Source organism: Odontesthes bonariensis, chromosome 3 (genome assembly GCF_027942865.1).
Source record: "Odontesthes bonariensis isolate fOdoBon6 chromosome 3, fOdoBon6.hap1, whole genome shotgun sequence".
Lineage (NCBI taxonomy): Eukaryota > Metazoa > Chordata > Actinopteri > Atheriniformes > Atherinopsidae > Odontesthes > Odontesthes bonariensis.
Window position 1 is genome coordinate 25,688,206 of NC_134508.1, and position 25,607 is coordinate 25,713,812.

At 39.6% G+C, this 25,607-nt stretch overlaps 4 protein-coding genes across 5 annotated transcripts; 1 reads left to right on the plus strand and 3 right to left on the minus strand.

Annotated features, from left to right (window-relative positions):
• Nucleotides 1-869: 869 nt before the first annotated feature.
• Nucleotides 870-3,556, plus strand: gnat1 (guanine nucleotide binding protein (G protein), alpha transducing activity polypeptide 1). Its single transcript, XM_075462181.1, has 8 exons — nt 870-975; nt 2,028-2,070; nt 2,160-2,301; nt 2,410-2,567; nt 2,649-2,777; nt 2,868-2,997; nt 3,120-3,273; nt 3,366-3,556. Exons 1-8 carry the CDS (start codon nt 870-872, stop codon nt 3,554-3,556), a joined length of 1,053 nt encoding a protein of 350 aa, XP_075318296.1.
• Nucleotides 3,557-5,674: 2,118 nt separating this feature from the next.
• On the minus strand, nt 5,675-13,591 carry edem1 (ER degradation enhancer, mannosidase alpha-like 1). Of its 2 annotated transcripts, none has more exons than XM_075461246.1 (12): nt 13,149-13,591; nt 10,646-10,718; nt 10,280-10,383; nt 9,658-9,829; nt 9,341-9,524; nt 9,067-9,241; nt 8,509-8,629; nt 8,262-8,432; nt 8,110-8,183; nt 7,895-7,991; nt 7,516-7,701; nt 5,675-7,395 (listed from the first exon to the last, which is right to left on the minus strand). In XM_075461246.1, exons 1-12 carry the CDS (start codon nt 13,448-13,450, stop codon nt 7,306-7,308), a joined length of 1,749 nt encoding a protein of 582 aa, XP_075317361.1. In that variant the 5' UTR covers nt 13,451-13,591; the 3' UTR covers nt 5,675-7,305. The 2 variants fall into 2 exon arrangements, with proteins under 2 accessions (XP_075317361.1, XP_075317360.1); XM_075461245.1 differs by having other exon boundaries at nt 12,981-13,591.
• A 1,019-nt stretch (nt 13,592-14,610) lies between these two features.
• arl8ba (ADP-ribosylation factor-like 8Ba) lies at nt 14,611-20,789 on the minus strand. Its single transcript, XM_075461247.1, has 7 exons — nt 20,557-20,789; nt 17,578-17,658; nt 17,388-17,461; nt 17,185-17,278; nt 16,988-17,055; nt 16,557-16,627; nt 14,611-15,538 (listed from the first exon to the last, which is right to left on the minus strand). Exons 1-7 carry the CDS (start codon nt 20,677-20,679, stop codon nt 15,489-15,491), a joined length of 561 nt encoding a protein of 186 aa, XP_075317362.1. The 5' UTR covers nt 20,680-20,789; the 3' UTR covers nt 14,611-15,488.
• A 293-nt stretch (nt 20,790-21,082) lies between these two features.
• On the minus strand, nt 21,083-24,995 carry tnfrsf18 (tumor necrosis factor receptor superfamily, member 18). Its single transcript, XM_075462183.1, has 7 exons — nt 24,868-24,995; nt 24,576-24,701; nt 24,355-24,486; nt 24,165-24,273; nt 23,211-23,281; nt 22,931-23,047; nt 21,083-22,513 (listed from the first exon to the last, which is right to left on the minus strand). Exons 1-7 carry the CDS (start codon nt 24,989-24,991, stop codon nt 22,383-22,385), a joined length of 810 nt encoding a protein of 269 aa, XP_075318298.1. The 5' UTR covers nt 24,992-24,995; the 3' UTR covers nt 21,083-22,382.
• Between the last annotated feature and the right edge of the window lie 612 nt (nt 24,996-25,607).

Here is a 25,607-nt window from a genome sequence, read left to right on the forward strand (position 1 = left end):
CAAATAAAGAGAAAATGATATTGTAGAAAAATTTAGTTCAGTAGGAAATGTGTAGGAAAATGTGGTTCATTTGTCACACACATGCACACACTGTACGTTCATGAAGACATAATTGAAAGTGAGTAGATTAGGATCCTTAACCAGCTTCAGATTGAGGTCAATGAGATCTGTCAGGTGAAACCGCAAAGCTCTTTAAGTACTTCAGAACTCAGTCTGCAGTATCCAAAAAGAAATGTCTTTTTTCATATTTGGACAATGGGTTGAGGGTCTGGTTGTGTATTTCACTGACTCCATTGGTTGATTGCCATGCTGAGTAAGGTTGAAATAAATGTGTTGGTTCTAAAATAGTTCGCAAAGTTGTTGTGAATGCCTTGACCCTTTTTTGTAGATACCAAAACATATAAGATCACATTCCTTGCCTTCTCATGTTGGTCCTACTTTGAAGTGAATTTCATTTTTGTAAACATTTAGCTTTACAAGCTTCTCTTTTAAAGGCACCTAAGACCGGCACAGTGAGATAAGCACTTGAGCCGATGTTCATCTTCCGCTGAGCACAGCAAAGTCCCCTAAAGGTTAGAGCACTTCTACACTGATGTATGTCTGCTTCTCCTCGCACCTCTGTCCTATAACACTCCTGTCCTTGTGTTCCATTGGCCATCGCTGATCAGGTGGGCAGGGGGTGCCCAAAATCCTCTCCTAAGACAGGAAAATACTCAAACAATCTCCTGTGTATGCTGCAGGCAGTTGATGCGTCAGCTGCATAGTTGAAGGCACCGATCAGACAGTAGCAGGTGAGCAGCCAGGACCTGCTTCCATTTTTCCTGACATTTGGCTTTTGAGCAGAGGGGCCCAAGCCGGGAAAAAGTAGGATGGGGGCCGGAGCTAGCGCTGAGGATAAACGCTCCAGAGAGCTGGAGAAGAAGCTGAAGGAGGATGCCGACATTGATGCAAGAACTGTCAAGCTGCTGCTGCTAGGTAAAGAAAAACAAGCTGGCTCAATGCTGTAGGGTCCAAAATAGTTCAGATGCATTACCGGGACAACTCATCATCTGGTTATGCTGAATTGTGTATGGATCCTCTCAGATAATGAGATTACTTTCTATTTAGGTTGAAGTGTAGAACATCCATAACCCAGCTGTTAGGTACATTTTTAAAACTTTGTAGTTCTAAAAATTTGGGTGTGAGAAAACAAGACATGTTCAACCTCAAATTTTCTCTAAATCAATAGTTACCTTTTCCTTTGCTTCAAATTATTCACACACTTGGTTTTAATTCATGTTTAGCAATCATCACATTGACTGATGTTAAAGTTTTGCTATGTATGAATTTAAGAAATCTGTACTTTTTTATTTTCACACCGTTTTAAAGCCTAATTTTAAAGAAACGATGCAATATGTCTTCGTCAAGTAAAGGCTCGATAACCTGTGTCACTGAATTGCTATGACACGGTGATTATCACACAAGCCAATCCTCTGTTAATCTTGATACAACAGGTCTTCAAGCACAAAGAGCTTAACTATGAAGGACGCAGATATGATTCCAAACCCAAACAGAACCGTAATACAATAACTTGGGAACATTTCAACTGTTTTAAAGTGAATGATAGGACTAATTTGTCTGCTGATGTCTGGGTATTAGTTTGCTTTTTAATTTTAATTAGGATGTAAAATCAAAATCCATTTGTATCGTCTATGATAAATTTGAATAATATTTGCTGCCAAGTCCAAGATTTTACAAGCTTTTCAAGGATTATATATAACTCTGAAAATGTCAGGATGCTCATGAGATTGTTTCATACTCAGCTTTATCATCCCCTGCTGATAATGTAGGTCAGGGTCAGGGAAAAAGATTAGCCCTGAAGTAAGAAGTATTATGTCCTGTTAGAATCCTCTGTCTGATGAAAGAGGATGAAACCTCAAAGCATGCAGTATTTGTTGAAACATTTAAAAGTTAAAGTTTGGAATAAAAGTATAGTTGTTTTTTTTGCACTACTTCAAATTAGTTTTTTTTCCCCCACTCTCATAAAGGTGCTGGAGAATCTGGCAAGAGTACAATTGTGAAACAGATGAAGTAAGACATTTGACTTTGCATAAATGCAGTATCTCATTTCTTCTTGAAATGGCTGTAAACTGCATTGTAATGCTGTGTTTCCTCACCAGAATTATCCACAAAGATGGTTACTCACTTGAAGAGTGCTTGGAGTTCATTACCATCATCTACAGCAACACCCTGCAGTCAATCATGGCCGTTGTGAAGGCCATGAGCACACTCAATATTAGCTATGGCCACACTGATCAGGCGGTAACGACACCCTTTCTCATGCTTATCAGGCTCAGATGATCTATGTTTGCTAGCAGATGACTATACATGATGTTGACATGCCGCTGTCTTGTTGAATCTGCCCTGCAGGACGATGCCAGGAAACTCATGCATCTTGCAGACACCATTGAGGAAGGCAGCATGCCCAAAGAACTGTCAGACATCATTTTGCGTCTGTGGAAGGATTCTGGCATCCAGGCATGCTTCGACAGGGCCTCAGAGTACCAACTCAACGACTCTGCTGGATAGTAAGAAATCCCAAACTGAAGTTTAAACATTTAATGTCTAAATTGAGTATTGATCATTGACTGAGTTTAATTTTCCCACAGCTACCTGAATGACTTAGAGCGACTGGTCCAACCAGGCTTTGTACCCACTGAGCAGGATGTGCTGCGATCAAGAGTGAAGACCACTGGTATCATTGAGACCACGTTCTCCTTCAAAGATCTCCATTTCAGGTGAGTCAGAGCAACGTTTCTCAAGAGGATAACAATAACGACTGGGGTCCACGATGCCAGTCATAAAGAAAATATTCTCTTTCTGTGCAGAATGTTCGATGTGGGTGGCCAGAGGTCAGAGAGGAAGAAGTGGATTCATTGTTTCGAGGGTGTCACCTGCATCATCTTCATTGGTGCTTTGAGCGCCTATGACATGGTGCTTGTGGAGGATGATGAAGTGGTATGAAAAAATTGATTATGCTGTCACTGATTTCATTTCATTTATATATATCTTTTATCGTATGTAATCAATAGTCAGTTGAAAGGCTCTTCACTAGACTTTGGATGGGTCTTTACTTTCAGAATCGAATGCACGAGAGTCTGCACTTGTTCAACAGTATCTGCAACCACCGTTACTTTGCCGCCACCTCCATCGTACTCTTCCTCAACAAGAAAGATGTGTTCACTGAGAAGATCAAGAAAGCTCATCTCAGCATGTGCTTCCCCGAATACGATGGTGGGATCATCACCTTTCACAAATGACTGCATATTTCAAGGAAAATGATAAGCTGATGAAATTTAACTCTGTTTTCATATTGTGTCATCAAGGCCCCAATACGTATGAGGATGCTGGTAATTACATCAAAATGCAGTTTCTGGACCTGAACCTGCGCAAAGACATCAAAGAAATCTACTCTCACATGACCTGTGCCACAGACACAGAGAACGTCAAGTTTGTATTTGATGCCGTTACTGACATCATCATCAAAGAAAACCTGAAAGATTGTGGTCTCTTCTAAGAGCCCAGCTGAGAAGCAGAATAAAGGCAAGCAAAGTTAAGAAGCTGCTGTAAATTTAAGTAATATCACTGTAATTGCTAACCCACCTAACCACTGTGACTCTCTTTACAGGCTGCTGTCGAAGCCCCATCACATTCCACTCATCCCTCCTTCATTCAAACTGAGGACTGAAGATGGAAACTGTCCCCTCAAAGAGCCACCCTGGAACCAGCGAATGCAAAATTTTAAAAATCAATCAATTTGTTGTGTTCAAAACTTAATTGTAGCTTTGACCAAGAGACTTATTGTCAACTGAGACTTGAAGACAGCTCCTAAATCAGAAAAATCTGTGCAGATTTCAGATGAGTTGATTTTTTTAGTCAAGCTAACTTCTCTTGAGTTTCTTGAACTCGTCTTTGGAGGACCACGCATCTGTAGTTAAGATATCAATAGCTTTTGTCAGCTAAACTGATTTCTTCTCACATGTACCAATGTGAATAGATGTCCAGCTAATGCATCGTCTCTGCTCCAGTAAGCAGTCAGTATACAGCCAAAGAGCAAACAAGATGGCCTCACCACCTGCATATGCACTTCAGCCTCTGTTAGATATTAAAATGAAGTGGTCATTAGAAATGGCTTTTATCTACAACACAACAGTACAGTGTGTAACACAGTTCAAGGTCACAAATTGAACTTTCGTGGGAAGCGTTAGAAAGTGTACGTTTTTGCAGTAGTTGAAAGAGCCAGTGTATATAAATGATCAGATTTCTATTGGACAGTTGATGTTGGTAATACCATGTTGATAACACTGTTGAGTGGTAGATGTATCTAACTTCAATTTGAAAAACCCTGTCTGAAAGCCTTTGAGCCAACTATCCTGTACAGAAAACACAAATGTACTCCTTGACTGAATTTATTAAAGCTTCTGTAGAAAAGTCAGTATTTTTCATTTCCTTTAGAAATTAAAACCAACACAGCAGTGAAGAATTAATTATCTGTCATTTATTAATTTCACTGAGTAATCGCGTTCCTTTAAAACACTAAAACTACTCGTGTTGAGGATAGAGCAAGTTTGTTCTTACGGACAATAAAATAAACAGATTTGAGGACAAATAGATGCTGCGCTCAAATAGTGTTATTGCAACCATTAAATATTATACCTCAACTCACAATTCAAAGATAACTGTGAAAGTTTAAGCTGCTAATGTGTTGACTTTTGTAAAGACCGTTTTAAAAACTGTCAATGGAGCCCATGGAGAAGACGGTTATGTTTCATCATGTGCATATAACTTACAGAGGATCCCAAAGGATTCAGCTAAACAGCAAACCACACTTTTGGGTTTCATTTACATCACAAGTTGGTTTGTCTATTAATGTCTACATTTTTGGTCTGGAATAATTTTTTAATGCCAAGACATAAAAATAACTCCACAGTTTTCTTGGAGTTACACAAGAAGATCTTAACCGCTCCATACTCCATATGATAAATATGACAATACAGCAAGCAGCTGATTAGCTCAGCTTACCACAAATATTGGAATAAAGAGCAAGCCGAGCTCTATCATCAGTGTTCATATACATAGCACACATGGCACTTCAAAAGCTCACAAGTTGATATGGCATCACTTAACTATTAAATTGAAAAAAAAAAAAAAAAAACGATGTGTATAGTAACGCCAATGTGTGCTAGTAAAGGTTGGAACAGAACAACGCTGTTTCAGGTTTAGGAAGCTAATGTAACTGATGGCGGGCAGTAGCTTTGTACACAACGTGCTTCATTGAATTTCCAGGATATCAACGGACAGCTGTTTAAAACACCACACATCCAAGATCCATACATAATCACATGAGAGCCCTGAAATGTTGAGCAATTCATCTACAATTTCCAAGCAGAGCCATTAAGGCTCTGTAACCCAGACAATGAATATGTCTCCAAGCAAGAAAACGAATACATGAACTTCCCAACATTTTGAACACATTATCTGAATATGGAACAAAATGACTTGGGTAATAAATCTTAGAAAATTCTAATATGGACTGAAGCAATTAAAACAACACTTGCAGAAATGGCCAAATCTTCCACAGCCAAAGAGGTTCAAATTGTGACGTAACTGAATAAAGCCACCAGTAAAGTCCACGTAAAGATAAAATGCACAACTCAGTGGAGCTTTATTCACACAAGCCTTCTTTCAATCTGTGTGGACCAACAACGAATATTCACAGTATAACTGTACCTCAGTGCTGCTATTCTATGACCTCAGACAACCCAGTTGTAACACTTGCAACATGCATACGGAAATCTGCCTTAGACATACTGCAATAGGCACCATTATGAGAAAGTCTAATTTCTTATGAAAGCAGTCATTCATTTTTTTATTTGTATTAAACCCTGAGTTCTTACCACATGGCAATTAATAGGTATGATGTGCACTTGAGAGAAAGAAACAGCAAATGACAATTATGTAACAAAGGAGTTTTCACTGAGCAAACATAATCTAACATTGAAAAACACATTTTATGGCTTGGTTTGTCATGTCTAAAAAGCTGAGCTTCATGTCACCATCAGTATAAAACTGCACATACATATGGAATGACATTTTTCGTGCAATATCAGCAGTGGCCTCAAAACATTTTCAACAATGTTATCCACAACTTATATGCACCGTATAGCATCCAGAGGCCAAGACAAATAGAAGGCACTTGAAGAGCTATCCTAAACCTCACTCTCATGGAGTCATGGCATATCTATCTGCCCTGTGTAAGATATCAAGTCACAAGAAGCCTGTGAGATCAACACTTCTTATTTTCTGAGTACTGTGTTTAATCACTATAATGAGGAGAGTGTCAACAGCTAGTCAACAGGCAGGACACAGTTGACCCTTATATTGTCCTTTTTTTTTTTTTTCTGGATTTAAAAGGAACAAAAAGCTTTCAGAGATTTTACTGAATAGATGCAGAAAAAAAAAAAACTTTCGCAAGATAGTTAGTGCTGTTTATGAAGGAAGAAATATTCAGAGTGAAAGTGACTTGACAACTGTTTGAACAAATTTAAAAACCAGCATCAGATGTTCAAAAGAACAGCAATGTTTAAACAGGCACAATGTAAAACACCCTAATTCGGAGCGGTGTTTTACTTGTATGAGCTTAAGTTACAAACTACTAGTAATTGTTTAGGTGCAGCCCTTATGTTAAAACACTGAATAATCAAGTGACTCAACTGCAAAGAGACACTGGTTATCATACCGAGAGATTTTGTTCTTTTAGAGGTGTTTTCAAAGAATACGCTTTTCAGAATTGTGAGGCCAGATGGCACTGTTCCCATGTACACAATATCATTACTTTGATTAACAGCTCAGCTGTAATTAAAAATGCAGGCACACACACATATACACACTCAAGCCTGACCTGACAATTTTTTGCTCCACAAAAATGCATCAATTATTCTAAAAAACACTTCATCTCAATTTCTCACCAGCCACAAGTTAAATGAAGGATGATTCCTCATTTTCCAATAGGAGAGTCTTCGCCGATGTCTTGCTCATTCACCAAAACAGAAAAGATACCCACCCAAACTTTTAATTTAATACAGCTTGTAATCAAACCGCCGTCTCAGGATTTCATTAGTGTCAGTTTGCCGGCTGGATCCAGAACAGCAGAACAGATGGGATGAAGATTTTGACCAACAGAAGATCTCCTCCAAGATGGCTGCATCAGCACTTGAGGTCGTTCACTGGAGGTCTTTTTAAGTATCACCATTTTTGTCCTCTTACTCAAAAAAGTCCCACCATATGATCGATCTGCCTCATGTAGACACTCTTTAATGGCAGAGCGAACCGTCGCTCCTCTGGGATCTTGTTACACTGCAGAGAGAAGTGGAAGAACAACTGTGACTAATGCGGCCATATTTTTTCTAAGATCTCCAATTTTAAGTTAATGATGAGAAACATTGAGTTGGGGGTCGTCGAAGAGGGCGCCCTCACATTGCTGATATTGCTCAGGGGTGGCTGGTTGTGTGGCTCAGTTTCTACCAATGCACCCTCCTCACATGGAAACAAATCGCTCCACTGTTTCTCCCTGAAGCGTTTGTCTGTAGGTACAACGTGGCCCTCGGTAGTGAAGATGTACTTGTTATCAGACTTGTGAAGAGGGTTGTCCTCGTCAAAAAGCTGCAATGCATGCAGGAGAAAATCGTGTACAACATTATGAGCCAGAGGTTTTTTTCCCTGCCAAACAAAAGCTGACCAAAAGCATTGATAAATAGGAATAAATAAATAAATAAAAAATTTAAAAAGACAACAACGATATCTAGAATGTTATGCTCTCATATCCATAATCAGACATACTCTGGCAGGAACTTACCAAGTAAAGGTATTTGCAGGTCTCACTGAGGAAAAAGCTCTCCATGCGATCCTCTTTGGATTTGTCCACCACATGGTGAAGAGTGGCATACCCACATCTGCAAATAACACAGCTCAGCTAAGCCCGAAGTAGACGCATGAATAAATCACGACTCTCAAAAAAAAAAAAATGTAAGGAATTTGTAGAATATTACACGTAAATGCATGGCTCCACACCTGACTTTGGCATTTTTCTCAAGGCTCTGAAGAATATCCATCCCAACATGCAAGTAAAAAGGATTTTTGGTCGCCTGTAGAAGAAAAGAAAATAATCATTGAGATAAGTCACCAACAAACAAACAAGTAGGACAACAGGTCAGTACTGTCACCTGGTACAGCAGATAGGTTGACTCCACCAGCTCTGGTCTTAAAGGGTAGAAGAGAACATCGGGCGCCTGCAGCTGCCAGTTGTATCGCTCTGGCAGAGCTCCAAAGCGCTTCCATATTGCATAGTAGAAGGCATGCAGGCAAATGGCGTTATCTACATCACCATTGAGCACCTTTAACAGAGCAGTACAGTCTTTAGCTTAACCCCACAAAACGGTTTTCCCCACTTTCACATGAGACCTTTCATACCTGCAGCCCAGGAAAAAAGGCCTGAAGGGAATCAATCCAGGTGTTCATGATCTCACCACTGAACATGTTCACGTTAACATAGAGAGGAGGGTCACCTTCTCCTTCATTGCAAGACTCTCGCCTAAAATGATAAAATCAAAAGAGAGTGAGACAGACAAAAGGGTTTTACTGCATCCAATGCTTCTCTCCATATTAAAGAAGGTTTAGATTACAGTACAAACATTCAAATAGAGACACAACAAAAGTGAAACCCACATTCATCATCTGTGGGCTGCTGAGAACTAGAACAGAGGGCTATGCATGTTTGCTCATTGTTTACTGAGAAGAAATAAAGTGCAACATTTCTTTGTTTCAGTGACCGCATGCGTCCCGTGATACAGTCTCAGAATTTGGCTTTCCACATCCCCTAGCCTGAAAATTGATAAACAGTTTCAACTCCTCTTTGTTTGGCCTTTTTACAGACAAAAGGTGATCCCACCGCTGCAAGTTTCACATCGCAGCAATTCTGTAAACGTACTTGGTAACAAAATGTTCATGTTCCTTCAGCATGGGACTCACCCTCGTCTCAGGTGATTCTGTATGCTTTGGTAAGAGGCTTGAAACATCTGGTAGTCCTCTTTTTCACCAAAAAGGATGTATGATTTAAGCAAATATTCATAGAAGGAGTCCATACCAGCTCCAAGACCACTCTGCTTGCCAACCCACTGGCCTGTTTGGATGTTAACGACATTTCCTGAAGAAAGAAACCACAGAAAGCTTTCAAACAGATGCAGGCAAGCAAAAATAAATGATGGTGGAAGAGTCTTTCACATAACTTGCAAGCTCTACTTACCCAATAGACCGGTTTCGTTGCTTCTCAGATTCCACAGAGCTCTGACAGCTCGCCTAGCGACCCACTCAAATGTTGAATCTCCAATCAAGCGGCTCAAAATCCCAAACTCCACCAGCAGGGAGCCAGCTCCTGCAGTACAGGTCTCATTGATGCTGTCAGGGGGAACTCCACTCTTCAGGTTCACCTGTGTTGAAGATACAAATGAATAAAGCTGCCGAGGGGCAATCTCTACAGCATATTTCAAAGGATTTTTACTTAGATGACATCATTAGGGACAGTTTAATGTATCATCAACTCTTTATCACAGTCTCACTTACTCTTGGATAAGGAATTCCCGTGCTGGTGTTCTCAAAGGCTGGCAGCAAGCGGACAGCCAAGTCGTGGGCCAAGTGCAACAGCTCATCATCATAACCTTCAAAGCCAGCCTTGCCAAATGGATGCTTTGGGTCAGTCAAAAGAATGTGTGCAGAGATAAGGCTTCCCAAGATCCTTCAACGACAAGTCATTCAAAAATCTAGCTCAGTAATTAAAATGTTGAAACTGTAGAAACCACTCCATACAATTAACACAGACGATTTTGCCTTGAACAGCTAAACATGATCAGTGCAAAAGTCATGGCTGCTTTACTTCTGTGCCTCAGCTTTGCTTCACAGATTTGTACATGTGAAACGTGAACATTCATGAGATAAGTGCGCTGAGTTCACAAAGACATGAAACTCGGTCTAAAATAGACAAATGCGGTGAAGAATGAAGGTAGATGTCTTGAAGCAGGCTTCTGTCCACAATCGCCTCTTAAGATGCTTTAATACTTTCGGTTTGAAAAAAAATAAAAATGATGCAGAAAATGCTACCAAAATCCATGCATTATCAAATATCTAAAGAGGGGACGCCACTCATTTAATACATGGCGACAGACTCTTAAAATAGTAGCTTGAGTACCTGATGTTTGCCTCAAAAACCTGCACAGTTGAGTCCTTGTCAAATGACACAGTATCTATAACCAGTCTGACGGCTCTCTGGAACTCTGTCACATTGCCAAGCACCTGGGGAGACAAAACACCCTGTTTGACTGTTTTAAAGTTAACGCAGTAACAGGAGGGGAAGTTTTAGGAGTGGCAGGAAACCAAGAACTTACAGAGGAAATGCTAAACACCATTACACTGAACGTAATGCAGGTGGCTGGTAATATTGAGGCCAAGTAAAAAATTCAACACAGACCAAAATGTTTTAAGTCATGAGAACTTGTGCCGGGTCTGCATATTGTGAGACAAACAAATACAAGATACTGAGTAGAAAACAACTCACCAGCAGGGTATCTAAGGTGTCAATGAGTGTAAGAGAATAGTTCCCCAAGACATCGTTAATGTTGATGTTTGACCTGAAAGGGAAAAGCAGTAGAACAGACTGTGGTGTCATTGACGAGTGGAATACAAATGAACAAAACAGTGAAGTATACAGAGATGAATGAATTCAAAATCTTAACCTTGCAGAACACTGAAACTAAAGGTTAATGGCACCTAATCAAGTCTCCTCCGTAATCAGAGGATTTCTGTCTTGAACTGGGTGATCTCACGCTGCAAACACGTCAAGGCATGCGAGTGTATACAGATGAACAAAAGCTAATCTTGAGACAAAGGGCTGTTATTCTCCACTTAAAGGGATAGTTCACCTCTTTTGACATGAAGGTGTATGACATCCCATATTAGCAATATCATTTATTAAATTTGACTTACCCCTGACTTTTTCTGGATGAACGATTTTGTGATGCAAATGTATTACTCTTTTGAACAAATTATTTTGAGAAGCAAAACGCTTTATTTTTTAAGCCCCAGCCAACTAGCCGGACTACCTTCATCAACGCCAAAACGAGGCTGGAACTCGGCTCACAGGACGCAATGGGGGGTAAGTCAAATTTAATAAATGATATTGCTAATATGGGATGTCATACAGCTTCATGTCAAAAGAGGCGAACTATCCCTTTAAGCAAAGTTTTAATCCACACAGACTTAAAAAAAAATAAATAAATCACAGCTCAGTTTCGTCAAGGTGTTGGTTGACAGATCATTGTAGTCTCTAAAAATGAAAAAAGTAGGAAATCCTTTAAACTGAAATTCCATAAAGATGGTTTTCATTTAATCACCCAACAGTTCATCCATTTCCTGATGATCGTTTCAGCTCTTGCAGAGGTGCAGTTATTTTCACTCTACATGTCACGTGAACTTGGAAAGTCAGTTTTTAATCAAACTGAGGACAAAAACCTGTCACACATTAGAAATAAATACATACACTTATACATTTTACTGGACCGGAAGTAATGTTGATAGATACCGCTCTGCACTTGGAGAGGATAAGGAGTGTTTTTACATGCCAACAAACACACGTTAATCCAATATCACTCTTTTGGACCCCTGAATAGCCACGGTATCTCATGCTCTGCATCTACAGAACAGTTTGGCTGTTCTATCCGAACACAGAGCCTTTTCTTTCTAACCTGGCATTATTACAAGCAGGTTTTATTGTCTTGCACAGTGAGAGGATTTATTGCATAGACTGCCAGTTTTAGCACAACAAAAGGAAATTAATCTACCAAATTTGATACCAAATCAGCTTTTTTTTTTTTTAAACCCCTCTCTAAAATTCAAAATTGCCACTTGCCCAAATATGTCTTGGTGATAGTTGCATAAGAACAAAAAATCTTAACCGTACTTTATGGGAGTAAAATAAAGTTTGTGCCTTTGAGGAACAGTGTCCAGAATACTCTGGTTTCCTTTCAGGTTTGATTCTGTTACATCCTAAGCCTGTTAAGCATATCTTAGGTGCAGCTGTTGCTTTCTGTGTCATATCTGCAACACACTTGATAAAACGGCTACATTACTGATTGCAACTACCTTGCATGCAAATCATACAACAGCCGATTCTGAAACTGTATGCTAAGGTAGCAAATTCCCACCACGGTACTGTTTTACATCTTGCTTCTCAGTTTCAGCAACACTGATGCAGTCCAGAGCATTTTTATATTCCTAATGGAACATAGAACATCTCAATTACTGGAATTAGACCAGCATTCACATGCATTTGGCTGCAGGTAATCATTCTAGTTGTACTTGACAGACTTTTTTTTTTTTTTTAATTTAACTTATTTGGCTTTTTACGGGTTTCAGTCTGGGGGGGGGGGGGGGGGGGGGGGGATTACTTGATGTCACCTTGAGCTCAAAAGAAGAACAAAGTGTATCATTTTATGGCATTTAATAAACTGAATAAAGAAATTCTTAAATAACAGGATGCTTATGAGATATTAAATACATGTGTAATCGAAACACTCTTTTCTTGTATTGTCAGTTGATTACCTATTTTCTTAGGGTCTCTCGACGCCTTGATTTCAAATGACTAAGCAGAAATTCCTTAATGGGATCTCTTACAAAAAAGAAGAAAAAAAAAAACTGTCCCGTCAGTCTACAGTCCTGCCAATATAAGGTGTGTGAACCATGGGGTCTCCTATGCTGAGAGCTGCAGTAGAAGCCAGTTTTATTATAAACTAAATATAAATCGCGACTTGCAGATTAAAGTTAGGATAAATAACTGTCCAGCACTGTGAACTGTACTTGACAGTACCAGGTGCAGCCAGCTCAGGATGACTCACGGGTTTAACACGTCTGGACCTCTCCCTTCACAGTCAATGGGATTCAGCTCGTCCTCTGGAAACGCATATTTCATGTAATTGTCGTATCCGAAGTAGAACATTTCTTTGGCCATCACTTTCATTTTCGCTTTAAGCGTGTCCGGGAAGGAGCTGTATCTCCGTACGTACTCGTCCTTGTTGGCATCGAAGAGGCTCAGGTAGGATCCCTTGGGTGACTCCACTCCAACCTCGTTACAGGTGGTCGCCGTCTCTTCATATTTGTGGCGGGGTGTCCGTTGAGACCACGAGCTACCTCGCGGTTCAGTTCCCTTTTCGTCCCTGAACAACAAGTCTAATTTGTGCAAATTAAAGCCGAGGGGGAAGTTGAACCCCCAGCTAACGTTGTGTCCCAGTCCAAAGGCTAACCACAGCACACAGCTGACAGAGAGTCTCAACACGACCAGACCAACTACTATCGACCTCCATTGCATCTTTGCCCTAAATCGATCTTAAAACGCATAATTCACGTCCACATACCTCCGAAGGGTGCCCAAATGTGAGGTCCGCTGTTTGTCAAGTTAAACTACAAGCACGGAGTGATTGAGTTAGGGATTCCGTCTCACATACTTCCTGTCAACAAACCAGCCCCTCCCAGTTCCTGAGGTGTGATTGGTTCCACTTGCGTGTCAGTGGAACCAATCACTTATATCAAGTCAAGCTCGTCCACTGATTGGCCGCGGGGCTGTCCATTTTCTGGTTGCGTTTCGTGGCATTCCAGACCTCTGCACCAATAGAAAACAGCCACAAGAGTAAAAACCTTCCATAGCCGAAACAAAATTTGATTAAATTTACGTCTAGAAAGACACAAAGTTAGAAAGGCCTGCTATATTCACATTGTAAGAAAATGAAGGTATTCAAATGAATGAATGCAAATAAACTTCAGAGAAACAACTGCGCAGAGTCAACAAACCTCGTGTTCTAAAAAGGTCCATCAAACACTAAATGGGGGGTTATAGCAGATTCAGCAGTCTGTCAACTGCTGGGGGTCTTGACAACTGGTCCAGACCACTTAGCCATAGGGCATGCTCATGGTCAATGTACAGACAGCAGAAACCACTGGCTAAAATTGCTGCAGGGATGATGTACATACGTACTGAGGATCCTTCAAAATTTTAAATAAAATCCTATACACTTATGACATTAACACTGTGTGATTCTTATAAATACTATATATATACAGCCCTCTGGCACTTACATGTTGGTTACTAAGTGTGATGCAACATAGTTCTTTGAAAAAATAAGTAAATACCTGAACAGATGTTTCCTGATTCAGAACAGCCTGGCTGTGTGGATCTTCTACCTAACAGGCTTACCTTTGAATCTGGTTACAACTCTTGTTGATACATAGCTTTTGGTGACTTGTAATCCTCCATGTGCCTCACCAAATGTCAACAAGAGCAAAAGTATAATCCACCAAGTATTTGAGAACACCCGCACTGGTGTACAAGGCTTTTCTTTACATTGACGTGGTATATAGCCCAGCAGCATTTGGATATTTTTCAGCATTAACTGTTGTTTTTGTTGTTTGCATCTTAATTCAATGAAAGAAAAAATTAAAAAGGAGCTATAATTCAAAAATAACAGAGTCGTGTCCAAATTAAAAAGCATGCCTTTTAATTTTATATATGTGTGTGTGCATATATATATATGTTGGTGTTATTTCTAACTCTACCAAGATATGCACACCTTTCGTGCTGCCTTGCTTCAGAGGTGAGAGACACTGCACAAGGCACTTTAATTTTCGCCACTCTCTCAGCGTTGAGGCAGCACAAAGGACATCATTCCACTGAGGCTATTATACAGAAACCAATACGAACCACACAACCCTGTACAGCTTTACTTTTAGTACATTCAGACTTTAAATAGAATCATATATTCATACACATACATCCCACATTGGTAAAAATCATACTAGCTTGATATTTGTACAGACCTTCTTAAATTGACTTAATGCACAATTTTCTAAAACAAGAGACATATCCTGATCAAGCGAAGGGTGGCAAAGATGATCACAGAGCAGAGCTCGACAGAAATGGGAAAGTCTGCGTGTCCACATCACTCATCTTTGGGCATCATAGCCTGACTGTTTGAACAACTTTTCTCATTGTATGTGGCCGGTTTGACCGAATAAACACATTCCTCCAATTGTAGTATACCCAGTGTTGTTACATTACAAACCACTTGGTATAAATCAACCCTCAGAGTAAAAGGCAGATTAGAAAACAGTTTTTCACTCCTGGTTAAAGTATAGCTTTGCAAGATGTATAATGCCAATTTCATTCCTCCAATCGGGTACCAGAATTTGTAGTAGTGCATCGTCTGGGTTTGTGAAAGAATAATAGAAAGAAAAAAAAAGTGTGATACGAGCAAAAGAGTGCAGTATGAGAGGTGACTGTACACCACTGCAGTGGTAAGGGTGTGACAGGACAGTAACATGGCTAATACAGCTGGAAAACAACTCTTGTATTTTCAGCTCCTGCGAGATTTCGAGTGCTGGATGAGCCACTGAAGTGTGATATCTGGAATCAAAGAAACACACTGGGTTAATCTGAGAAATATTGTCAATACCAACTTCATAAAACAGGTTGAGCCACATGATTAAAATAAAATACTATTATTATCATGCATTATCAGGGCTCCATGCGTTTATATGGTCGCAGCTGGATTACTGTGATTCACTATATCTCGGAGTCAGTCAGTCTTCAACGGCACGAGAGTTCACTTTAAAATTCTCCTGTTTGTTCAGAAGTTCTAAATGAGCTTTGCCACCGCATCTATCCGAGCTTCTCCACAACTACACTCCTGCAGCTGACCAGCTGCTCCTTGTCATCACAACTTCAACTACCCCCTCGCTGTTCCTTTTTAAAACTCCTCTTAAAACCCACTTTTACTCATTGGCCTTCAACCCAGCTTGAGACTTGATCTTACTTTGCTTTTATTGCCTATATTGATTTGAATTGTTTAAATTGTTTTAATGTTACTATTGCTTTTATTAATCATTTCGTTGTCTTTGTCTTATTCATGTCAGATGTACAGCAATTTGTTTGCTGCTGTTAAAGCGCTTTACAAATGGAGCTGATGATGATGATTCATCAAGTTAAAGAGCCAGAATTGTGCTAATTTAGAAGTTCATATATATATTTTTGGTGTCTACTATTTGCCTTCCCAAAAGGCCCAGTGTGCTCTGAATAGTCAACTGATTGGTCAAAAACCGGTAGGACAGCTGCCTTTCGTTGCTTGAAGTGTATAAATGTGTCACATGGGCAAGCACTCAAGCTAAGGAGGAAAAGCCTAAACTACAAACAACTTATTTCAGGATGTGTGTTTCGCGGGAGAGAAAAATTCCCTTTAGCCGTGGAATTTTTGCAAACCACCTACATGCCTTTAAGGATAAACAACGAAAGGCAGAATCCCAGAAAAAATAAGACGCAGCGTTATAAAAGTAGAATTTTAGAAAATGCAGCAAAGCTTCCAAACCATCTGAAAACACACGCTAACAGCACATGAAATTGTCCTTTCAAACTCAACTCAACTTACCGATGTTATCTTTCTCTTTGCAGGAAATGGAGTAGCAGCATATCTCTCTGTCCTGAATTGCTGCAAGGTTCCTATAAATAGGGCGGGGAAAAAAAGCATCCACAAATAAGTATGACAAGTATGTAATTAAACTGCCCATATATCTCACTTGTGTGCTGCTTGTAGGACATAGACACATCTCTAAGCTTACAGTAGAGGGAGCCACTACACCAACAATAAAAACATCTCCAGTTCTAACAAAGCTCATCTGGAGGAGGAAACGGTTGCAGCCTGTTATTGGTACAAAAAGTGCTTCGACTGATGTGGGATTGAAACATAGCACTATAGAGTTTCATAACACATGTGCAAATGGTATTCTAACATTAACTCCCAAATAATCCATTCAGTAAAAAGAATAAAGCCGGTTATTTTTTGTGGTTATTCATACTCACATTTTCTCAATGAGTTGCTTTTCATCTAGAGCAGTGGGAAGATCCCTTTTGTTACCGAGAACCAAAACCTAAAGAGAGAAACACCTTACTAATGAAATCTAAAGGTGTGGGTCGATCACTTCCTGCACTGGGTTTTGCATGACTGCTACAGAAATTGCACGGATATTTAAAAAAAAAAATTTTTGAGAAACACTTACAGGAATTCCTTGCAACTGAGGTTTGTCTAATAAATTATGAAGCTCATTTCTGGATGCCTCCACCTTTTCTCGATCTGCTGCATCAACCATGTACCTGAAAACCAAAACTATTTCACTCAGCAACAGCGCTGGGTTTCTGTCATTTGAATTCTCCCCAATTTATATGAAAACTGACTGAAAATCGAAAGCCTCCGGATACTCACACAATTGCATTAACTCCCCGACAGTACCGCTCCCACATGCTCCTGAACCTTGGCTGCCCTCCTATATCCCAGATCTACAGAATTATGGGCACAAGATGCTCGGTTTGAAATGTGATCAGCAATGTAATCGCTTCCCATCTGCTGCGATCATTTTAGGAACTAAACTTTTCAACAGTGATCAAAACTAAACCTTGATGGTGACGTTTCCTTTGGTGACCTTCCTCATGTTGAAGCCGACCGTAGGGATCATATCTTCACTGAAATGCCCAGACTGAAAGGAAAGACACGAGTGTGAGTTTGCGCTGAAAATAAAGCAAGATAGTTCTTCCTCAGACAGTCTCCACCAACTATAACTAAGTTTGATTTGGTGGCTTTTGCATCATCCTGCCAATAAACATATGAAATTGAAACAAAAAATACAACACAATACAAACACAAACCTCAACCTCAGCTCTGCTTTGATGTTGGAATTAACCCTCGCATAAGTGCGAGTCAACGACACATTTATAGGAAAAACACAAGCTGTAAGGGACCTCTTACACTTAAAAAAAAAATATATATATATACAGTTTCACACACTTTTTCAACAAAATGAAGCAGATTTGAACAAAATGCACAACAGCTCCCTATATTCAAACTCGGAACAGTCCTGTACAATAAGTTTTTTAAAAAGCGTGGTCGACTGAACATGATCTTAAAACAAAAACGAACTGTCATTAATAACCAGAGTTGAGGTTTAAAGGTTCGTTTTTAACCACTCACAAGCAGCAATCAAAAGCATAAACTGGTTTTATTCTCTTTGTAACAGGAAAAACAAAAAAAGAAGCAAGAAGAGACGAGTAAATGTCAGAAGAGATTTTGAAAGGTTGCTGACAACATTCTGCAATACGTGAATGTAGCACGTGTCAACACATCCTGTCAAAAGACACCGACTGGTGCTTCAGAGAAGGAAAACGTTCTTATAAAATCATTTATTCATACACCAAACTAAAAAGAAAGCCAAATGGTGACCTGCTTTAAATCCTTTTGAGAGAGCTTATCATTTCAAACTGAAGTGGAAAGAAAATCACTTTCAGCCAACTTTCATATCCAACTTAACGAGCTGGTGATATTCTTTCCCCGTGCCTTTCTTTGTAAAGCTAAGGGCACACACCGTCTGAGAGACACATATTTCACGGCACATGACTTGCCAGAGTCACCTGATGAAGCTAAGTGGAAATGAGTGCAGCAGTCTTATGACTATGAGGAACCACCCCCACAACAGCGACTCAAGCTTTCAAAACTCTGCGTCACTGGCTCAGAGGGCAATTCTAAAGAAGAGGGCAGGATCATGCTCCAACCCCAAACCCCAACTTCCACCTCTAATAAACCTTTTGCCAGTGAACATGTGTCTCGCAATCCAATTTGACAAACTGTCAAAACTTTCTTTTGAGATGTTTCCTTTGAACCAGAAATGAATAACAAAATTTGCACGAGTGGTTTGTTTTCACCTGTGCTTTTTAAGATGGCAGTGATAGCTGCTGCGTGGATAAAAGCATGGATAATTTATGCACCTAATAATGATTTTCATTATCAACCAATCTACAAATCAGTCTCATTGTTCAGTTAATTAGATCGTTTACAAATGTCTGAAAACACTGAGAATCGTGTCAAAGTTTCCAAACGCTAAGGTTTTCAAATGGCTTTTGGTGTGACCTACAATCCAAAACAAAGATTTTTGTAATGATTACTTTAAAAGTAGAACATCTTTCATAGAAGAACAGGTCTTATGGAGTTAAATGACCACAAAAAAATTGATTTTCCCCATCTTGTAAATGCTTCAGCCGTACTGGATAAAACTGTTTTGGCAGATGTAGAATAAATCCTAAACTTGACTTATCACACAGCAGCACCAGCATGTTTCATAAAAACCAAAACTGGATGGAAAGAATAACTGGCAACACGCTGACAGAAAGCAGCCGCACGGGCAATTTTGGGAGAGGAGATGATTAAAAATGCCCCAGACTCTCCGCAGCCTTGATACTGTGCATTTCTCGAGTGCAGAATCACTCTTAACACAGCTTCCTCCAGTGTTGTGCACTTTTTACGGATGTGGGCAACTCAGTTTACTGATCAATTGATTTTGAATTGCCACGTACGCACCCCAAGATATGGTGCGAAGTGTGCAGCGCTGCAAATGTACAGGAATCACTAAAAAGCTTAACAAACTGCTACAGTTAAGCTGTCAAACTATGCCCCGTAAAGCTAGACTTGATACTTGACACAACATGTTACAGGGGAATAAAAGAAATGATAAAACAGCTCAAGTGATTAGCCAATGTAAATTGCTCCACTAGAAGAGGTTTTTGAGACATCCCTGCAAAAAGTTGCATAAGAGACATCGTGCACAGCTCCAAAGATGAGACAAGCTCAGAAAAGGAAGATACTGTTTCTGCACCCCTAACACAATCCACACCTAAAGTAGATAATTTTTTGCTTTTATGTTTACATTTAACTGAGCGTACAGAAACTGCAAATCTAGTCACTTTTTCTCAGTGTACCAGGACTCTGTAACCTCACTTTACTGCTTATCTGGTGTAGGCAAGAATAATAACTTCAGATGTAAAAGTGGTCAAATAAGTGGCTCTTGTAGTCAGAGAGCCCTCTCCTGTTTAAGACCTCTAAGAAAAAGGCTACCAAAACAATGGCAACTTTTTTTGACAGCCTTGTTTTAGAGTGGAAGCAAGGTTCATCGTGCTACTACAGGGATGTGACACAAAGTGTAGAAATGTCCACATGACCGAGTAGTCCATCCTGTTTGCCTGCTGTCAGATGTTGCACTGGTAAACAAGTCTTTTTTAACTTCCTGGTGATAGAAAACCCTCTCACTCCTTTTAACTTCGCATAGGCTGGAGGTGTTAGAAAAAAACAACAACTTAAAAGTCATTACATTGCTTTGGAGTTTAGCATGAACTCACATAACACTGATGACAACCAACAGACAAGCAGCAAACTAGTTAGCTCAGCTGACGAGTTCACAGCAGACCTACAGCCTGACTTAGTGGCAGGTCGTTTTTATGGATGCATCGCCTTTAATAATAAACCTAGCTTGCTGACAGTTATCCCATTATTAGCGCTAAGGCTATTAGCAATACCCTAGCAAGCTGGCTAGTAGCCGCTGAAGACTTACAGCGATCACGTTTACAAATGTTGTTTTTCCAGAGTACTGCAGGCCAACCAACGTCAGCTCCATCTCCTCCTTCCAAAACAGAGACTTGAACCAGTCCAAAAGCCGGTTTATTAGTGCCAGCATCTTGAGGTCGGTTATCACGCTCCCCTGTGGTGGTATCTGTCTCTCTCTCCCTGTCAGATGTGGCGTTTTCCAGCGAGGAAGGGAAGTGGGACACAAGCAGCTGTCATATGATCGGTCAGCCAGAAATGCGCTCGTCAGCGCCCCCGCTGTCACACAGAGGGATTACACTTATTGTTAGTCGTTTGTATTTTACACTGAGCAGACGTCTTGTGTTTATGTAACCTGTTACTCGTGTATGACTTTTAAGGGGTTCATTATCAATGACTACAAATTACAGGACTTGACCACAGTGTGTCATATCCAACCATGTGTGTGGTTACATTATACATTATAGAATAGCTTTTGGAATCATTCATCATTCATAGAATCTTTATTACTCTTCAAATAATATACAATACAGGGTCATGTTTTTTTTTTTATTTCATGTGAAATATTTACATTTGAATCTATCATGTTAAGTCAGTTCTTACAGTTTGAAATCAGTAATGAAATATCTCCAGTGTTGTAGCTGTAAGCCATACTGGTTAGTAATTTTTAGACTAAACCAGACCAAATGCAATCCTTATAGCCGTAAAATTCGAATCCTAAGCATTCCAAATTATGCCAAATCGTAAATTATGATATCTATTATTCATATTTATATAGATTTTTTTAATTAATTTCTTAATTTGATTTGTAGTCATTATATTGAGAGAAAGTATTTGAATAAATGGCAGGATAGGTTTCAGCATGGCTATAATTTAGAGGATACCAGCAGTCATTTGATCATTTCTGATCAAAAGAAAATCAACCAGAAATTTAAAAAATGCACAAAAAAATCCTAGTTGAAATTAATCTGTTTGCCATAAAAACATAAATCAAGGCATAGAAATACACAAAGGGACTTTACAGTATAATAAGCTCTGAATACTGATTCGTGCAAGTCATGCATTGGGCACTCAAATCTAACATAAACTGGACACAAAAATTCATTTTTGATGAGATTATATCATCTAAATGTGTGATTTCCCTATCAAATATGGTCAGGGAAAAAAACAAAAAAAAACAACACTGTCCTTGAGGATTGTGTAGCCAGTTCTGTAGCAACACGTTACATATCCCACAGTTTTTTATATCTTTTTGTCACACATACAATTACACAAAATCAAACCTAAACATCAGATCTATTCAGTCGCCGTACTTGAGCAGGCTTGGATAAAACCCTTTGCTTCAGGGCAAATAAGCAGTGGTAAATAAGTAGCCTCTTGTGCTGCTCTTTCACTTTGCCATATTGATCCACAGTACAGGGGATCACCCTTTAAAAAAATCTTTCAAGCATATATTTAAATCCATCCATCCATTTTCTCTACCCACTTAATCCAATTCAGGGTTGCAGGTGGGCTGGAGCCTATCCCAGCTGTCAAGAGGCAGAGTACACCCTCACAGGGCCACACAAAGACAAATGAGGCGCACAACCATGCACGCTCACACTCACTTCTAAGGACAATTTAGAGACACCAATAAACCTGATATGGAGGAAGCTGGAGTACCTGGAGAGAACCCACAATTGGAATTGGACCAGAAACTCTCTTGCTGTGAGGCGACAGTGCTAACCACTACCCCATCATGCAGTCCCACATGTTTAAATGTGTCCCGAAACCAAGCAAAGTGCAATTACACTAATACCACAACAGTCCTTGCAGCTAATCAGCCTGGTGACGTTATCATCTGATATCCAGATGCAGAGGACCAGAACTGTCCTTGTATTCGTCCTGGATCGTGAGCTGGACCCCACTCTCCTCTTTCGACAGGTGAAAATCGCTGGTTTTGGCTGGGACCACTTGGACAGGTTTATCTGTTGAAGCAGTGCGAGTTAACACAAAGAAATGTGTTTAGTAGTGCAATACCACTTTTTAATCAAATTTCAGTGCCCTATACATTTTCTTTATCCATCCTCGACTTAAAGTGCTTCTCCAAAACACTTTTTCACTGTAAGGCATAGTTTGCTTTGTAATCATGGTAAAGGGGTTCTTTTTCAATATCTTTTAATGCTGATTAACAGGAAACAACAAAAGAAAAAAATGGGTCGGTACCCTTTACCAACTACTTATTCTAACAATCTGTTTTGGCCACATTGCTGAGTTGCTGTTACTGATTATTGGGTAATTGATTGATTGACATCATGCCTGTTTTTTCATTAATTAAATCCACATATACTGGTGATTTCAGCCCACATTCAATTTTTATTTATTTATTTATTAAAATAACTTACTTGCTTTGTGCTTCCTCAGCTTCTTTGAGCAGGTATACAACACAAACACAGAGAGGGAGAGGGAGAGCAAAACGAAGCCAATGCACAGGGTCACATAAGTGAAGCCTCTCTGCGTCTCTGGAGAAAAGTCAAATCATAGATCAGTTAGTTACACTATCGTTATGTACTAGTCTTCAGACTAAGAAAAGTGCAACAGATTAAAGTAAAAAAAAAAAGACAAATTTCAACAAATCATTAAATGATGCTCTCTGCAGCAGAACGAGTCATTGTGTCAACACACCAGGAGAATAACAAACAGAGTTGTGAGTTTCATTCCCTGAAATCCGTTCAGCAAGTCCACCAGCACTGCACCTGTTGACCACAAATGATTTACGTTAGTGTGACTCTCTGATTTCACTTTTTCATTCAGTTAAAGATTCCTTTAATCCCTTTTACTTAATACTTGCATTAAAAATATTATTTCCAAACAATAACTCAAAATCTCTGAACAATGTGTTTGTTTCCCACATCAGGTTTAAATTTCTCTTTCGTTCCAACACCTTAAATGGGCTTTTGTGGAGGAAAAGTAACTTTATTTTTTTTGCTACTTGCAATTGGCTAAACGGTGCATTGGCAAAACTGATAAGTTCACTGTCGGTAAAAGTGATGTTGATGTTCTTCCAAATATCAGCAGTCTCGATCATTGTCACTGCCACAGTGTGCAGAGGACGGAAACAGCATGGTTTTTCATCGTGATAAGATGCAATAAGTTGTGTTTGTTAGTGACTTGCAGTGGGTTTTACACAACTTTACACGATAGATCAAAGGTCAGTTTCAGTGACACTATGCAAACAAATGCACTTAGTCCTTTTCTGGGAAGTACAGTGCACAAAATTTCACTTCAGTCGTCTGTTTGAACTGGGAATCTCCCTTATTCATCACAACATCCAAAGAGACAAAACTGTCTTGTAAAGTACAAGCAGTCAGTTTACAGAACAAAATGACATTTCCACCAGTACAACTCACACAAACATCACAAAATAGCTTAAATTGTTGTGGTAGCAGCCAATTGACAGATATGACAGTGAGGTTTTGAGTGAAATGTTTTTGGTTAGTCACTATATTCATCAGACATGGAGTTGGGACGTCCCTCAAAACAGTTAGAGTTTTGAGAAGCACAAGATTCTTCAAGGAAAAAGGAGGCAAACCAGTTGAGAAAAACTGTTGTGGCTGAACTAATATGAAGGGGTCTTACTGTGTCCGAGGCTTGCAGATGTCCTCTTTCACGTCAAAGTATTCATGTCCACGGCATTTAGGTTCACATTTATACAAATAAGTTGTCAAGCCGAAATCTGAGGAAACCCCTGCATAGATAGTGACGTTTTTTTTTTGTGGCAGCAACATATAAACGTATTTCTTTAAGCTTAAAATGTGGCCATTCTTACCTGTTCTCTTCGGATTCTCCCATATTTGACAGTTGTTCTTCTCACACTTTGAGCAATTATTGTTGGAGCAGAGGAAACCAGACTGACAAGAACAAGTTCCACTTGTGGTTGATGTACATTTTTCAGAATATCCTGTAGACAGACAAGAATTCCAATTACACTACATCTGGTCTTTTTTCTGCTGTGTTAAATACTTTGTCGACATGCCTGTCAAGTGTTACCTTGTGGGCACTGCTGACACTCTTCACAGATGGTAAAGATGTTGTATTTATCCGAGTAATATCCCTCCTTACAGGGACTACAGACAGTTTGATCAACCTCAGAGCAATACTTCTCCAGGAAAGTACCTTCAAAGCAAGAAAACAAACAGTCTGTTACCTTCAAGAATATTCACACTACCCTTGAATGCAGTATTTCAGCTTAATTCATCCACAGCTGATGTGATAATTCAATCTCACAGTTTAACAGCTTTATAGACACAGTATTTTTTCAGAAGCTCAATAAGGTATTTACCTGGGGGACACATATCACAACAGTGTCCATCTATCTCCTCCTGCCGATCACCACAGCGTCTGGCTTGTCCAGTTGTCCAAAAGCTCAGTACGCACAAAAGTAAAATTGCCATTGAGCAGTCCATTGTGATTAATGCTCAGCTCCTGTTTCTGGGTTCTTATAATGGCTCTTGGCTGACGTCAATGTAACTTTTTCAGCAAGACAGGCGTGAGTTCTCACAGGAAGTAAAAGACCACAAATGTAGCAAATACTACCGAGTGTAGGAGTGTTTTTGGTCATTTAAACAGCATACAGTGCTTTCATGCTTCTGTGCTCATGGGACATCATTTCTCGAAGGCTTTTTTGGAAAACGGTGGAACACTTATTTTTTGTAACATTTCCCGGGCTCTTCTGAGATATTACCACACTCTTAAAGTGTCACTCCAGCAGTTACACTTTTTCCTAAATACTCACCTGAGTCTGACTCTGCACCCTTTTAATCATTTTGTTGATGGGGATCTAATAAGCTGATCTGGACATGCCCATATTTCTGCTCACCAACAGAAGACACATCTCTTCCTGTCACAGCTGCACTACAAATGACTAGTTTAAATTGTGGGATAATTCAGACATGTATGTTTGAGCCAAAGAGTGGTTCTTGAGAAGAGGAAGATCATGTACTCATGGTCACATGCCGGTGGAAGAATCAGAATGGTAATGGATTTATGTTTCCATGGCTTTGAGCAATATTAAAAATGCTC

Excerpts from the sequence above, each read along its gene's own strand:
- gnat1 (XM_075462181.1), top strand. The coding sequence starts at position 870 with ATGGGGGCCGGAGCTAGCGCTGAGGATAAACGCTCCAGAGAGCTGGAG. Across the intron at positions 2,302-2,409 it reads ATGGCCACACTGATCAGGCG|GACGATGCCAGGAAACTCAT; the intron begins GTAACGACACCC and ends TCTGCCCTGCAG. Across the intron at positions 2,568-2,648 it reads CTCAACGACTCTGCTGGATA|CTACCTGAATGACTTAGAGC; the intron begins GTAAGAAATCCC and ends ATTTTCCCACAG.
- edem1 (XM_075461245.1), bottom strand. The coding sequence starts at position 13,450 with ATGCAATGGAGGTCGATAGTAGTTGGTCTGGTCGTGTTGAGACTCTCT. Across the intron at positions 9,242-9,340 it reads CAACGAAACCGGTCTATTGG|GAAATGTCGTTAACATCCAA; the intron begins GTAAGTAGAGCT and ends TTCTTTCTTCAG. Across the intron at positions 7,702-7,894 it reads CCTGCAAATACCTTTACTTG|CTTTTTGACGAGGACAACCC; the intron begins GTAAGTTCCTGC and ends CATGCATTGCAG.
- arl8ba (XM_075461247.1), bottom strand. The coding sequence starts at position 20,679 with ATGCTGGCACTAATAAACCGGCTTTTGGACTGGTTCAAGTCTCTGTTT. Across the intron at positions 17,462-17,577 it reads AAGGAAACGTCACCATCAAG|ATCTGGGATATAGGAGGGCA; the intron begins GTTTAGTTTTGA and ends ATAATTCTGTAG. Across the intron at positions 16,628-16,987 it reads AAGCAACTCATTGAGAAAAT|GAACCTTGCAGCAATTCAGG; the intron begins GTGAGTATGAAT and ends CCCTATTTATAG.
- tnfrsf18 (XM_075462183.1), bottom strand. The coding sequence starts at position 24,991 with ATGGACTGCTCAATGGCAATTTTACTTTTGTGCGTACTGAGCTTTTGG. Across the intron at positions 24,274-24,354 it reads GGAGAATCCGAAGAGAACAG|GGGTTTCCTCAGATTTCGGC; the intron begins GTAAGAATGGCC and ends CTATCTATGCAG. Across the intron at positions 23,048-23,210 it reads CTCTGTTTGTTATTCTCCTG|AGACGCAGAGAGGCTTCACT; the intron begins GTGTGTTGACAC and ends ACTTTTCTCCAG.